At 30.4% G+C, this 15,858-nt stretch overlaps 2 protein-coding genes across 2 annotated transcripts in view; both read right to left on the reverse strand.

Moving 5' to 3' along the window:
- LOC100260545 (G-type lectin S-receptor-like serine/threonine-protein kinase At4g27290) overlaps positions 1 to 15,858 on the reverse strand; it is a 68,629-nt gene that overhangs the window by 23,991 nt on the left and 28,780 nt on the right. The window lies entirely within an intron of this gene.
- Positions 75 to 9,740, reverse strand: LOC109121536 (G-type lectin S-receptor-like serine/threonine-protein kinase At4g27290). The gene is made up of 7 exons (XM_059735272.1): positions 8,358 to 9,740; positions 7,708 to 7,783; positions 2,057 to 2,159; positions 1,563 to 1,773; positions 873 to 1,110; positions 641 to 791; positions 75 to 570 (listed from the first exon to the last, which is right to left on the reverse strand). Exons 1-7 carry the CDS (start codon positions 9,628 to 9,630, stop codon positions 289 to 291), a joined length of 2,334 nt encoding a protein of 777 aa, XP_059591255.1. The 5' UTR covers positions 9,631 to 9,740; the 3' UTR covers positions 75 to 288.

The raw sequence follows: 15,858 nt of genomic DNA on the forward strand, positions 1-15,858 counted from the left end.
ATCAGCAAAAGATCAAAAACAGAGTCAAGGTTTCCCTTACAATCTGCAAGTAATTTGTATTTTTGAAAAGGATATTTTCCATTATATGGTCAACTTCTATTATTGAACTTATATACTATCAATAAGTATCACCATCCATACAAAAAATAGCAGCAAAGACTAATCACCTAACAACATCTTAGATGAGTCTTTTGTTGGAAGCAAAGCAGTGTGGCTGAGAAAAGTTGCCTAAAGTAGTTGAAGTCGTAGGTCTAAAGACAACAAAACATCAACAGGAAGCAACTTCTATCAAGCTTCCAACAGTGTGATTGTGGATTGAGTACCAGAGGACGAATTTCCTTCCATCATATTCATATCGGTGAAGAAATAAGGCTCTTTGGGCTGAGGTAGTGCACCCTCACTACCCAACATCAGAACCACAGAATGCATGCTTGGTCGATCCTCTGGGAAACATTGCACACATAATAGACCCAAATTGATTGAGCGTAGCACTTCAAATAGATTGTAGGTGTTCCCCATTGATGCATCAATAAATTTTGAAGACCTATCTTCCATAAAGAATGTCCATGCCTAGACAGTTTAAAAGAGGATCAATACTACTTTTATATATTGAAATAAGGAAATATTACCTAATACTTACATGCCTAAGAAGACTAAGGTCATGATACGGGTGGTTAAATACTGTGTTTCTCTTCCCACTTACAATCTCTAGAACCAAAACACCAAAGCTAAAAACATCGGATTTTGTGGAATACAATCCTTCACTTGCATACTCTGGAGACATATAACCTCTGCAGGAAACAGTTAAAGAAGGGATTAAATTCACAAGCAATGGAGATAAAGACTTTATACATATCACTAAATATACTTACAATGTTCTAGCCACTCTTGTTGTGTTTGTTTCAATTTCATTTCCTCCAAAACTTCCTGTTATTCCAAAGTTTGAAATTTTGGGTATCATATCATTATCTAGTAAAATGTTTTCTGATTTAAGATCTCTATGAATTATCCTGAGTCTGGAATCCTGATGAAGATAAAGAAGGCCTCGAGCAATCCCATTGATAATGAGGAAGCACTTAGGCCAATCTAGCACCTTGCTTCTCATTTGATCTGTCCATTTTTTTATCATTCAAGTTAACCCATTCTACTACATAGATTATTTGAATATAAATGAAAAATATTTCAAGAAACAAATCATTTCAAATTCCATGAGAGTTGTTTAGAGCAATGACATATGAAAACAAAAGTAACTATAATTAAAGCTCATTCTTAGTGATTAAAGAACACTATCAAGGAGACACAAATAGATAGTGGATCTTAATGGTGGGGTTCAAAACCCCTAACTTTTTATATAAGAGCCAAAATGCTAGAGAAAATAGAAGTAAGAAAGTTTTTCTAGATAAATGCATCTATGCTTTATCTTGTCCCCAACAATTTTTCTTTGGGATTTGTTAAATCCAATGTAAATAAAGATTTTTCTAAGCATGCATAGGAGAGGAAAAAGAAAAGATAAGTCAATCGACTAGGCAAACAAACTATATAGTGGTGTTAGAGAGCCAAACCAAAAATAAAAAAGTCCAAGCTTTTGTCAGGCATGTGTTCATAGATCAATAATCTTTCTCTACCATGAATGCAACATCCAATAAGCTTTACAAGATTTTGGTGTTGAAGTTTTGCAATGGATTTAACTTCATTTTTGAACTCTTTTAATCCTTGTCTAGAAGTTTTTGACATCATCTTCACTGCTATTTCTTGTCCCTCTTGCAATATTCCCTGAAAACATCACATTCTTTTTATTATGCAAGCTTTGTAGATTAAAATAAACTTGTCGATATTCAATACAATGAGTCCTAAAGAAACTAGAGATACAAAAATGGTGGCACATACACTGGCTTCAAGACTTTAAGGCATATAGTGGCCTTGGTACATGCTGCTTCATTTAGATACTATGAGGATTGGGACATCAACTACTTCTCAAGATGCTTAGTTGCATATCTATAATGTTTTATTAACTTGTAACTTGTCTTCTTGCCCAAAAGGCAAAGTATAACCATACCTTATAGACAGGTCCAAAACCACCCTCTCCAAGCTTATTGTCACTAGAAAAGTTATTGGTGGCTTTCAATAATCTATCCAAGTGTAGACCCTCAATTTTGTCCCTTTAGCACATGTCTTTAAAATTCGTTTTCAATGCTCCACAATAGTTCCTTGGTGGCCCATGGCTACTCATACCACTTACCTTTTTCTGAGTCACCTCGGAGATTTTGGTTGAGGGATTATTTGATCCCTTATTGTGACCCTTGGCAGCCCTAACTTAGACTTAGGCTTTTCTTGTTTTTTTAGGATAGCTTTTAGATACACTTGGCCCATTAGGCACTACCCTAGGCCCACTTAGTCTCACCTTAGGCCCATTTAGGCACACTAGGCCTACGAAGACTTTTATTTTATTTTATTTTATTTTATTTATTTATTTATTTATTTTGTTTTTAGTTTTAATTTTATGATTATCATTCACTTTTTATTGGTTATCTTCCTCTTTATATTATTTTCCTTAACTTATTTATTTATTTATTATTTTTACCATTTTTTTAATTTATTTACTTATTTATCTATTCATGCAATTATTTAACTTCAAAAATTTCATGTTTTTGCAAGGAAACTTACCATTGGAGTTTAAGGAAGACGGGACTCTCCTTGGAAGGTTTTGGAGGGGAATTTGAAATTGGGAAGATTGCTTTTGATTGGAGGATTTAAAAAAAGAAGAGAAGAAGAAAGGAAGGAGGAGAATTTTCCTTTTTGGAAACAAATTTAGGTCTTGAGGGGTGATATATATAGGTGAGAAAAGAAAAAGAATGGGAGAGATTTTTCTTGGGGGCAGAGCACACGGAATTTTGGAAAAAAGCAAGGGACTTCGAACGGAGATCGGGCTGTCATTTAATCATCAAGAGAGGATTTTCTCTTTCACTTCAAAGGTTAGTTTTCTATATAGTACTTTTATTTAGCCTAGATTTTTTTTTTTTGGAAATTTTAGTTTTTGATTAATTCTTTGTGTTAAAGTTTATATTATTTTATTTTTAAATCCCCAATTAGTTTAATTCTAATCTATCTTTTAGTTTAAGTTTGTTAATGATCTTAATTCTTAAGTTTAAATAATCATATCGAATAAAGTTTGTATTTTTAATCCCAATTAGTTTGATTTTAACTTGTTTTTTTAGTTTAAATGTATTTTGTTGATTTTAATTCTTAAGTTTAAATAATTGTATTGAATAAAGTTTGTATTTTTAATCCCAATTAGTTTGATTTCAATTCATTTTTAATCTAAATGCATTAGTTGATTTTAATTCTTAAGTTTAAATAATTGTATTGAATAAAGTTTGTATTTTTAATCCCAATTAGTTTGATTTCAATTCATTTTTAATTTAAATGCATTAGTTGATCTTAATTCTTTGTTTTAAATAATCACGTTAAATAAAGTTTGTATTTTTAATCCCAATTAATTTGATTTCAATTCGTTTTTTAGTTTAAATGTATTTTGTTGATCTTAATTCTTTAGTTTAAATAATCATATCGAATAAAGTTTGTATTTTTAATCCCAATTAGTTTGATTTTAATTTGTTTTTTAGTTTAAATGTATTTTGTTGATCTTAATTCTTGACTTTAAATAATCACGTTAAATAAAGTTTATGTTTTTAATCTCAATTAGTTTGATTCCAATTCGTTTTTAGTTTAAATACATTTTATTGATCTTAATTCTTAAGTTTACATAATCATATCGAATAAAGTTTGTATTTTTAATCCCAATTAGTTTGATTTTAACTTGTTTTTTTAGTTTAAATGTATTTTATTGATCTTAATTCTTAAGTTTAAATAATCACATCGAATAAAGCTTGTATTTTTAATCCCAATTAGTTTGATTTTAACTTGTTTTTTAGTTTAAATGTATTTTGTTGATTTTAATTCTTAAGTTTAAATAATTGTATTGAATAAAGTTTGTATTTTTAATCCCAATTAGTTTGATTTCAATTCATTTTTAATTTAAATGCATTAGTTGATCTTAATTCTTTGTTTTAAATAATCACGTTAAATAAAGCTTGTATTTTTAATCCCAATTAATTTGATTTCAATTCGTTTTTTAGTTTAAATATATTTTGTTGATCTTAATTCTTGACTTTTAATAATCACGTTAAATAAAGTTTGTGTTTTTAATCTCAATTAGTTTGATTTCAATTCGTTTTTAGTTTAAATACATTTTGTTGATCTTAATTCTTAAGTTTAAATAATCATATCGAATAAATTTTGTATTTTTAATCCCAATTAATTTGATTTTAATTTGTTTTTAGTTTAAATGTATTTTGTTGATTTTAATTCTTTACTTTAAATAATCACGTTAAATAAAGTTTGTGTTTTTAATCTCAATTAGTTTGATTTCAATTCGTTTTTAGTTTAAATGCATTAGTTGATCTTAATTCTTAAGTTTAAATAATTATGTTAGATAAAGTTCATGTTTTTAATTCCAAAATAGTTTATTTTTAATTTATTTGTTAGTTTAAATATGTATGTGATTTTAATTTATTAGTTTAAATAATCATGTTAGATAAAGTTTATATTTTTTTTTAATTCTAAATTAGTTCAGTTTTAACCTATCTTTTAGTTTAAGTATATTTGTGATTTTAATTCATTAGTTTAAATAATCTTGTTAGATAAAGTTCATATTTGAAATTCCGATTTAGTTTAGCTTTTATTTATTTTTAATTTGGATGTGTTTGTAATTGTAATTTAGTAGTTTAATTAATCTTATTAAATAAAGTTCATGTTTTTAATTACAATTTAATTTAGTTTTAATTTGTTCTTCACTTGTATGTGTTTGTGATTTGAATACATTAGTTTAATTAATCCCGTTAGATAAAGTTTAATCTTGATTTAATTTATTTTTTTAGTCTAGAGGCATTTATGTGTTTAGTTAATCTTATGTTAATTATGGATTGTTATTCTCAATTTATGCGCTTCTTGAATCCTTGTTGCTAATTCTTGATGGATATTTCATTAGCTTATTTGATCTAAATATTAATAATTTATTGCTTTGATAGTTTCCTTTTTGTTCAAAGGCCATTGGAAAATCATGAAGATTGGCCTCTACCATCACCATTATCATTTTTGTTAATTACTAAAAAAATTTTACTTTGAGGTTTCATTTTTGTTTTGTTGGGTATTTTATTTCTTATATTTTATTCTTTCCAAATTAATTCCTTTTATTTTAAAATAAAATACTTTTCTCAAAAAAATCATTTTAAAAATCTATTTCAAAAACTCATTTAGAGTCCTCAGGATCAAAATCTTTTTTTTTTTTTTTTATTATTTAAAAATAATATGCAACCATATTTTGTTCGGTTTGCATCCTTCTCGGTCTTCAACAAAAATTTTAGTTTTGAACAAAGACACGAATCAAAGCTTGTGGTCCCACATAATGGGATAATTCTGGGCTAAATTTGTGTATAATAATTTGGGGAATTGGTGAAACCCCTACATAAGAAAATCTTTTCAAAAATTATTTTTGTTGCTATTTTTGTCACTTGTTGAAATTATGTCTATCTTTTTTTAGGAATTGTATACAAGATGTGTGTGATAATTAATGTTTTCATATACTTTGATAATTTTTGTTATGCTAATTAGATAACAAGCATGCTAGGGTTTCTTTATTTTATTATTATCTAATCCCTCATGTCTTATGGAAGCGCATTGTAAGCTATCTATGCTATCCAGGTACCGCCCCCTATCACCTACTTTCTAAATTTTGTAAACAATCATGTCATTGTGAAGTATGCATATGTTTGATAATCCTTAGGTGTTTAGATGTATGCTTGATTCACTATGATTAAATACATGTTGTGTGTTATACTTCTATACTAACTCTGATGTTTTATGATAGCGCTTGAGAAGCGGTCCGGGTACGCATCCTAACCTTTCTTTTATGGCAATTTGATCTTGTTTAGCATGCAAATCTTTTGAAATCACCTAGCCTACTTAGGTATCTGAAAATGTGAATCTCAATAATGAACTACACCTAGAGGGGGGTGAATAGGTGTTGTAGAACAATTTAAAATTCTCCCAACAAAGATTACCTAACCTTAATAAAACATCCACAAGCAACAATGTATGCATCAACACTCTCCCAACAATTTATAAATGCAAAACACATGCAAATGCTTCAACACTCCTAAAAAATAAAACTAAATATAGAGTGAGAGAAAGAGACAATGAACACCAGATTTTTAACGTGGAAAACCTCCGAAGAGATCAAAAACCACGGGCCTATCACCGATTGAAAACTCCACTATGAAGAATAAAAAACTGAGTACAAGGTTTTACCTAGCTCAAGCCAACCAATCCTTCCCGGAATACTTGACTAGTACCTTCATTTTCAGCTTCTCCTTTTGGAGCACACTTGGAGTCCGCACCAAGCTCAATCTCGGCCTCTTCTTGAATCCACACAAGAAGAAAATGGGTTTTTGCACAACCCAAATAGAATGAGAGATTTAGATGAGAATGAAAGAATGAATCAACCCATTTATTGCTCAAGAAAATCCATTGAAAACAAGTTTTGAAAACATTAAGAGAAGTTGATTTTCTTTGCAATCAAAAACCCCAACTTAGGAAAGCAAAAATGAGAAATGAAGAACACTTGGGAGTGTGGCTGCTCTCCCCACGTTTTCAGCAGTCTCTATTCTCAAAAAATGAGTGAAGATTGGGTTTTTAAAGTGTAAAAAGAAACCCTTAATCTAATGGCTGAGATTTGATCAAAAAAACATTAGTTGGATAGATCCACCCCTACACCTGGATCGATCCAGAAACAGAGGAATAAAAGCCTTGCACCAAAAACCATTTTTCCCAACTTTCTAACACATTTTAAAGATTAAAAACCGGGTTGATTCACACCCAATCACTCCACACTTGACTACATACCTTGGCCTCTTAGCAAAGTCTTAGTCTTCAAAGTCAAGTAGTCCGAATAGGAATAGGAAAGCCGAGTTAGGGGACACTTAGGAATTTTGTCCGGAATTGCCAACCTAGCTAAACACTCACAGTATCCATAATTAACCGATTAATTGCCATATTCCCCTTAACTTAATTAGTAGAGACCTCTTTAGGGCTTAGAGGGGTGCTACCTCCTAGAGGTACCTTCTCAATAAGTAACCTGATCCCCGGACCAAGACTTGGGTTTTCAAAGACACGCTTTTCCAAAAATTATGGAGTCATTTTTTTTAGGGTTTTATTTCTTGTTTTATTTTCCCTTCAAAAATAAAAATAAAATAAGTGGCGACTCCAACTTTTTTTCAAAAAAATCAAATTTTCACAAATAAATAAAAAGCGAGTCTCGCCGATCGAGTGGGGACGCACGTGAAAAATGCGGGTCCACACCAAGTCAAATAATGGTAACTCTCGATGCTCTTGGCCTTCATTGTTTTCACCTCCTTTTGAATTGTGTTCCATGTGTGCTACAAAATGGAGAATAGAATGAAGAATTAAAGAATTCACAAATCCGGAATTTAGCCCATTTCCAAGCCTAAATCATTTCATTATTTCTAAAATCAAGCCAAGTCAATCCATTGCTCCTTTTTTTTATTTATTATTATTACGTAATCAGACAATGTGTAAAAGTACTTTTGACTAATTCATATGGTGATAAAAGCACTATGATTTGTTACTTACCTTTTTCTCTTTAGCTGTTTCTTCCTCTTCTTGAGCAATACATACAAGGTCAGGACTAGACTTAAAAGAACTATTCCTGCAATTGATATAGAGATGATAATGACCTATTTTTCCTTCTTCTTGGAGTTGCTATTTATGCTTGAAGAAGCTTCTTGACACAAAAGGAAAGAAATTAAGAAGGAAAGTCAGGAAATGTAATAGAAAAACCATAAATTCCTATGAGCGGTAACCATTGACCCAAAATATATTTCTAGTTTACAACCATGAAAGCAGGAGTTCAAGGAACTACAATTGCCATAGGATTTGAGGGCGCAAATCCGTTGGTGTATTGGTGTGTTATAGCATCTAGCTTACTAGAATTGAAATCTAAAAGAAAAATATTCCCAAGTTTTGAGTAGACCTCCGCTTTACACTCTAGTCTTTAGATAATACGTATACTATTCCATGAAATAATGTGCTTGGTAGTTGATCTCAGATTTTTCACATCAGCAATAATTGAGAGAGAGGTAAAGCTTTAAATCACAAAATCAAAGGATAAAACTTGAGGCACGTATGCAAGGTGAACAACTGATTCAAAACCTTTGAATAAATATACCATGAAATTTGTGTCAGATTTATGTTTCTCAGGTAAGAAAAAGAAAAGTTCATACGTAAGTCTGCTGCAGCCATCCTTACATAAAACTCTTGCCCATTTTGAGTGAAGTCTCTGATGTCAATCAAGTCACCAAACCAGAGCAAGCATCCACTTCCTCCTCCTCTGATATCTGAATTTGCATAAGCAGTGCAAGAGCAGTTGCTCAAGCACAGGGAAGCACATTCCTTAAGGTTCATGCTTTCATTAAACCAGGAGCTCCGCGTGTCTGGCAGTTTCACACCAGAGTACTTTACAAATCCATCACCCTTCTGACAATCCAGTGGAGTACTTCGAACGCATCCATCTGACCAATATGCCATGTCCCAGTTGCTTTGGAACTTTGGCCTAAATCCTTTCATACACTCACAGTTCGGAGATTGGTCAATCTTACAGATTCCATTTACTCCACATATTGCATAATTGTCGCACTGATCCCTCTGTGCAGTTGAGTAAAGAGTCCATTCATTTTTTTGATCAGTCCATGTGGACCGCTGAGCTTTACCATCAGGAGTTAACACAAGCCTCATAATAACAGAGCTGTTAACAAGATAATAAATAAAATATATCTCCTTTTCATTAGAAATATATTCATAACTATAAACTGGGTTAATTGTTAATTGAGGTACTCCACTGAATCGAATACCATTCCATGGTCCAGGGCGAAATGCTACAGCTAAACCATTCCTCAAAAGTAGTTGAGGAAATCCACTAGGATCAATCCAATAAGTAAAATTACCTTTAGAAGGGTCGTCTGCACTCTTCCACGATGACAGGTACCGATCCAGGCCTGCTACTCTGTTCCTTCCAAGCTTCATGCCTGGTAGAAGAGTATCACATGGGTAATCAAAACTCTGCCATAGGAAGTTTTCTGGATCCCTATCATTGCCATTTCTCATAACAAGATTTCCAGACTCCAAAAGCTGAGCGTTCAGATCCTGTGCAGAACGTGATGAAGTAGAATTCCAAAGAATTCCGTTAGTACCGTTGACGAGAACAAGAATTCCCGGCTGAGTGACCTTTAAAACTCCTGATGAATCAGTTATTGGACTTTCTCTATTGGCAACCCATACCACAGGCTTTTTAGACGCTTTCTTGTACCATATCCCCAAGTATCGGTTCTTGGAATTACCTGGACTGAAGAAACCCAGTTCAAAGCTCCCACCAGCTGAAGTGATGGTCTCACCATCTGTAATGTTTTGATTTACAATTATGGTGTCTACTGCCACGGAGATTCTTAAGAGGGATAATACATAGGAGAAGATAACTGCAACTGTTGTAAGAGAATCCATAGTTGTTCCTAGATAGCAAATGCCTGAGATTTTAGGGCCTTTCCAAGTCTCCTCGTATTTTCCCTTGCCCCCTAAGATTTGGCATTGTGTTTGACTTGTATGACTTAGAGAAAAGCATCATCTTCTCCTTAATCCAAATTTGATTTTTCTATACCACTTAAAATGGGCTAGGTATTAGTTTATCCCATATTAGAACAATGTGTGACCAATCTCACCTTTTCTTTAGAAGAATTACAAGTTGAAGTAAAGAAGTCCAAGAAGAGAATCAATCTTGGATTTTTTTTACAAGTGTAAGGTAGTTTAATTTTTTTTTTCCTGAACTACCATAATAGAAAAAATATTTCCAAATTTATCATAGTTTTTATCAAGTAGGAAAAAGACATTAAATTTGAAGTAAAAATAACCTCACATAGGCAAAAATGTTTCTTAAAGAAATTATTTTTAAAAATTCTTTTAAAAAAAGAAAGAAAGAAAATAAAAGAAAAGAAAAAGAAACAAATAAAGGAGAGTTCTTATTTTTAATATATTTTAATTAATAATATATTTTAATAATAAAATTATTATAAATAAATATATTGTAAAATTAATTCATTTTAAATGCTATTTTATATTAAGTTAGATATTGATAAAAAAATATTTAGGTCTTTATTACCAATTTTATCTCTAAATTAATTTAATTAATTGTAATTATAAATAGAAACTAGTTTAATTTTATATTATTTTTTATTTACAATATAAACAATAATTATTTTAATTTTTAAACTTTATTTTCTTGTTCCTTTAAATTTCGTATTAAAAAATCTATTATCAATTTTATGCTATTTGAGTTTATAAAAAATAAATTTATTACCGATTTCTTTTTTTAAGTTTATTAAATAAAAAATGAATAATTTTTTTTTTAAAATTTCAAAATTAATTTTATTAGATAAACTTTAAAATTAAAAATATTATTCTTTAATTTAAAATTTAACTGTAAAAAAATTGAGAACAATAAATTAATTTTAAATTGATTAATACTCAGAAAATTATTTGTTTCATTTTAAATGGATTAATATTCAAAAATTTATATCTTTTAATGTTGAAATTTTTATTCAAAATTAATTTCTTGAATCATAAATTAATTTATTTTTCTATATTTTATTCATTTTATGATTAAATTTTAATCTAAAGAATAATATTTCTAATTTTAAAGCGTATCTAATAAAATAAATTTCAGAATTAAAACGAGATAAAATTATTCATTTTGTAAAAAAAAATATTTACTAAATTAAAAAAAAAAAAAAGAAATTTGTAATAAATATATTTTTTTTATAAACTCAATTTTCACATAAAATTGATAATACTTTTTTTTCTTATTTTGAAAGTGAAACAAACAAAAAGTAATAGATAATATTTAAAAATTAAAATATTATTATTTATCTTATAAATAAAAAATAATATAAAATTAAATTAGTTTCTATTTATAGTTATAATTAATTAAATTCATTTAAAGATAAAATCAGAGACAAAGACCAAAATACTTTTAAAATCAATATCTAACTTAATATAAAATAGTGTTTTTTAATATTAAATATTAAACATAATTTATACTTTTATAAATATTATTATTGATAAATAGTATATCCCCATAATTATATATATATATATATATATATATATATATATATATTAAATTTAACATATAGAATTAATTAATTTTATAATACATATATTTATAATAATTATATTATTATATAATTACGACATGTTTTCTAATTTTTAATTATATTTTTAATTAATAATACAATACTACATCACCTAAAAGTTGAGATGAGGATCAAAATATTTTTTTTAATCATTATAATATAATCAATATAATTTATATTTTTATAAATAATATATCAATAATAATAAACATAAAATCAATTAATTTTACAATACATATATTTATAATAATTTTATTATTAAAATATATTAGTAGTTAAAATATTATTAAAAATAATAAGACATAAAAAAAAAATTGAAATCGTTTCTTGAAGATATAATTTCTTCCCTTAATTTTTTTTTCTTAAACAATTGTCTTTTGATTTTTTTTTCCTTTAGCTAATAATTTTTTTGCATAAATGAATAAAAAGAAATCATGTTTTAAAGAGGCAATTTTTGTTTCAATATTATTTAAAAGAATTTTTAGGAGTATGAAAAGACGATTTTTACCTAGAATTTCAAAAAATAATAATAAAAAGAAAATGTCTTTTCAAGATATAATTTTAGCCTATAATTTAAAAAAAAAATAGAAAATGATTTTTGCATATATTTTTTTAAAAGAAAATAAAACGTCCAAGAGACAATTTTTACTTCAAATTCAATCTCTCGACAAAAACTATATTAAATTTGGAAATATTTCTTTTGTGTAGGATGGTCTATGAATTATTTTTTTAAACTACCGTACCTTTCCCAGCCAAAGTTGATAGGACATGTCACAGCCACTAGTAGGATTGAAAATAAAAATGCATACCCAAAATTGAGGAGTAGCTTTCATGACTTGTCTGGATGTGCTAGGAAGACTTTTGAACTGACTAACTGGCCCAAAAGACACGCATGCTGGCTATTGTTATTAAGGTTCTCTATTTTTTTTTTTCCCAACTTTGGAACTATCCTCACGCGACTTGTTACCAGCTTTGGACTCAAATTTATATGGGCGTATAGGCTTGGGAGCTTTCCGTTCTTTCTTGGAATTGAAGTGTTTTGGGGTTCCACAAGACAGGGAACATGCATGGAACAAGCTAAAAGTTGCCCTACACTAGCAATTATGGGCCTATAGCTATCCAGTTCTACTGGACCTAAGTTGAACAATGAGAAGTTGTATCACAACACTGTAGGGGCATTATGATATATCACAATTACTCGACTAGAAGTGTCTTACATTGTAAATAAATTAAGTCGATTTTTACATTGTCCCACTGATATGGATAGGAAAGCTTGTAAATGAGTTCTGAGATGCTTGCATGGGAGTATTGATCATGGCCTGCACATTCAATCAGCTTCTGGATTCAGTCTCACTAGCTTCTCAGATGCTGATTGGGCCAGATATGTTGATGACTCCGCAAAAGGTTGTTAGAAGGTCCAACACTGAGTCTTGATACAAAGCATTGGCTCACACAGCAGCAGAGGTGACTTGGTTACAAGCCTTACTAAAAGAGCCACAAGTCCCTAGTTCTTCACGTCCCGTAATCTGGTGTGATAACATTAGGGTAGCTTGCATTACTGCAAAACTGGTTGCACATGCTGGCACCAAACAAATGGAAGTAGATGTCCATTTTCTACGTTACAAAGTGCTGCAGAAAGAGTTAGACATTCGGTATGTACCTAGCTACAAAATTTGTTTCAGAGTTAATTGAGATTAGCATTAACAGTACCACAGTTAGTTGAGGTTAGCTTTAGAATTAGATAAAAGACAGAATCAGTTAGTCTCCAACCAATTTGTAATCCTCTCTGTGGAAAAGAAAAGAGAGAAAGAAGAAACAGAGGTCAGTTGTATCTCTCTGATGCCATGATTTTATCTCCTATGTTCCTGCTCTGTTTTTCCGTCTCAACATATTATCTCCTCTCAAAAACATCCTAACAGGCCCAGATTCAAGAGGGATGTTCATGCATTCATTCTACAATATTAAGCAATGATTAAAATATCTGGATATATCTAATATCCATGGATACTGATACAAAATTCGGGAAGATATATCAATCAACCAATATTTTTGGATATTTTACCGATTTTTTTTATTTTTATTTTTCGTATTTCAACCGATATTTCCGAATATTTTACTGATATTTCACTGATTTTTTACTATTAAATAAATTATAATTATTTTATTTTTATATTTGATTTAATTTATTACCAAAAATATAAAAACATAATTTTCAGGGTCTACCACTCTTCAAGCATGCGTTAGACTCATTATTTAATTGTCCTTAAGGGACATCAACTCATTATTTAAGTATCTTTAAGGGACATTAACTCATTATTTAATTGTCCTTCAGGGACATCAATTCGTACTAGAATATTCTAGATCAATGAAAATAAATTTTGTCACTTTCCTTGCATCAATGAAAGTATTTGGTAATTGATTTACAAGTTCTTGCAAATAAATAATCTTTTAAACTTCCAGTTCACATTGATTAGTACGAGGATCAAAATAAGTCAAAGTCAATGCATTTCAAATAATTTCACGTCGTTCTTCTGGAACTGGCTCTTCTCCCCACGACGAGAAAATTGTCTCATTAAAATGGTAATCTGTACAACATGTCATTCTACCTTTTAAGTGTATAGGTAAATTAGTTACTAAATAAAATCTTCTGGTTTTATAATGTACATCCATACAACCTTTTACCCCGGGGACCAAGTTGGTCTTACAAGATTCTTTTGAATCTAGCATCATATAAAGTGTCATTAACATGGAATCAAATACTACTAGTGACATGGTATAAGCTCTTATGGAGCCTTTAATCAGGTTTCTATCACTTGATATAATATTAACATTGTCTGTTATCAATGTTGTGCAATCAATGAGACAAGAGTTTCATCAAAATAAAAAGTCATAAAACATTATCATAAAGACCTTGCCTTTATAGAGTTAAAGAAATATTATCATAGAGAAAGAGTTAAAATCAATGGAAAAATATTAGTCATTGATGATCACTTGACTTAATAACTGTTGAAAAAAACTAGGCTTTCCCACAAGTGTAAATCAATGGAAGTAATATAAATAGAATAACAGAAAATAAATGAGCACACAAGATTTACGTGGTTCCCTTAAATAACTTGAGGTACGTCCACGACAACTGGTAGGTCAGTTTCTTCCACTATCACCAAAAGAGTTTACAAAGTGGCCAAAAGGCATAAGCCTTACAAACACACCAAGGTGTAAATTACAAGAGGAAAATACCTCACAAAAGTAAACCAAATCTCTAAGAACAAACCGCAAGAAACCCCAAATATCAAGTGAAGGAACGTTACCCACTTGAAGAACAAACTTGCTGATTGTGTAGCACCAAAAAAATTGAGAAGAAGAAGGCTGAATTTTCTTTTTGTTTTGTTTGAACCAAAAAGGTATCCCAAAAGTCTTCTTGCCGACCAAGATAATAAACCAAAGGAAAAGACAAAAGACTTGTAGTTTTTTTTTCTTTCTTTGAAGACTTCAAACCAATCTTGAATATGCCAAGAGTCATGTGCTAACCAAGGTGTTGGCCAAAAATAGAAAAACCATATTTAGTAAATTTAAGAGTCCCACAAATAAGGGAAACCCAACAATTCTCCCCCTCCCGACTTATGTGGAGGATTCGACCATTCCCGCCAATAGTCGACACTTCTCATGCTTGTCCTTAGTCAATGCCTTAGTCAACATATCCGAAGTGTTATCATCAGTGTGAACTTTTTCAAGTTGCAACAACTTATCATTCAAGACATCACGAATCCAATGATATCTAACATCAATGTGTTTCGACCTCGAATGAAATGAAGAATTCTTACTCAAGTGGATTGCACTTTGACTATCACAATGAAGGACATACCTTTCTTGTTTCAAACCCAACTCTTGTAAGAATTTCTTCAACCACAATAATTCTTTGCAGGCTTCTGTAATGGCGATGAACTCAGCTTCTGTGGTGGAGAGAGCAACACATTTCTGTAATCTTGATTGCCATGTCACTGTTCCCCCTGCAAAAGTAATCGAATAACCAGAAGTAGATTTTCGACTATCAACATCACCAGCCATATCAGAATCTGTGAACCCATCAAGAATAGGCTCGCCTTTACCAAAACACAAACTCATCTTTGAAGTGCCCTGAAGATACCTCAGAATCCATTTCACTGCTGCCCAGTGTTCTTTCCCCGGATTAGACATAAATCGACTAACAACCCCAACTGCGTGAGCAATATCCGGTCGAGTACAAACCATGGCATACATCAAAGAACCAATTGCTGAAGCATAGGGAATTTTCTGCATCTCATTTTTCTCTTCATCACTTGTAGGACATTGACTTGAGCTAAGTTTGAAGTGGCCTGCAAGTGGACAATTAACAGGCTTTGCTTTGTCCATATTGAACCTCTCAAGAACCTTTTTAACATAATTCTCTTGAGATAACCAAATCAGCCCATGTGATCTGTCGCGAACAATTCTTATCCCAAGAATTTGCTTTGCTGGACCCAAATCCTTCATGGCAAAGGACTTGCTCAACTCTGACTTCAACTTG

This window comes from Vitis vinifera, chromosome 19 (assembly GCF_030704535.1).
Source record: "Vitis vinifera cultivar Pinot Noir 40024 chromosome 19, ASM3070453v1".
In the NCBI taxonomy this organism is placed as follows: domain Eukaryota; kingdom Viridiplantae; phylum Streptophyta; class Magnoliopsida; order Vitales; family Vitaceae; genus Vitis; species Vitis vinifera.

Excerpts from the sequence above, each read along its gene's own strand:
- LOC109121536 (XM_059735272.1), bottom strand. The coding sequence starts at position 9,630 with ATGGATTCTCTTACAACAGTTGCAGTTATCTTCTCCTATGTATTATCC. Across the intron at positions 1,774-2,056 it reads GTTTTGGACCTGTCTATAAG|GGAATATTGCAAGAGGGACA; the intron begins GTATGGTTATAC and ends TGATGTTTTCAG. Across the intron at positions 1,111-1,562 it reads CTTGGACTTTTTTATTTTTG|ATCAAATGAGAAGCAAGGTG; the intron begins GTTTGGCTCTCT and ends AAAAATGGACAG.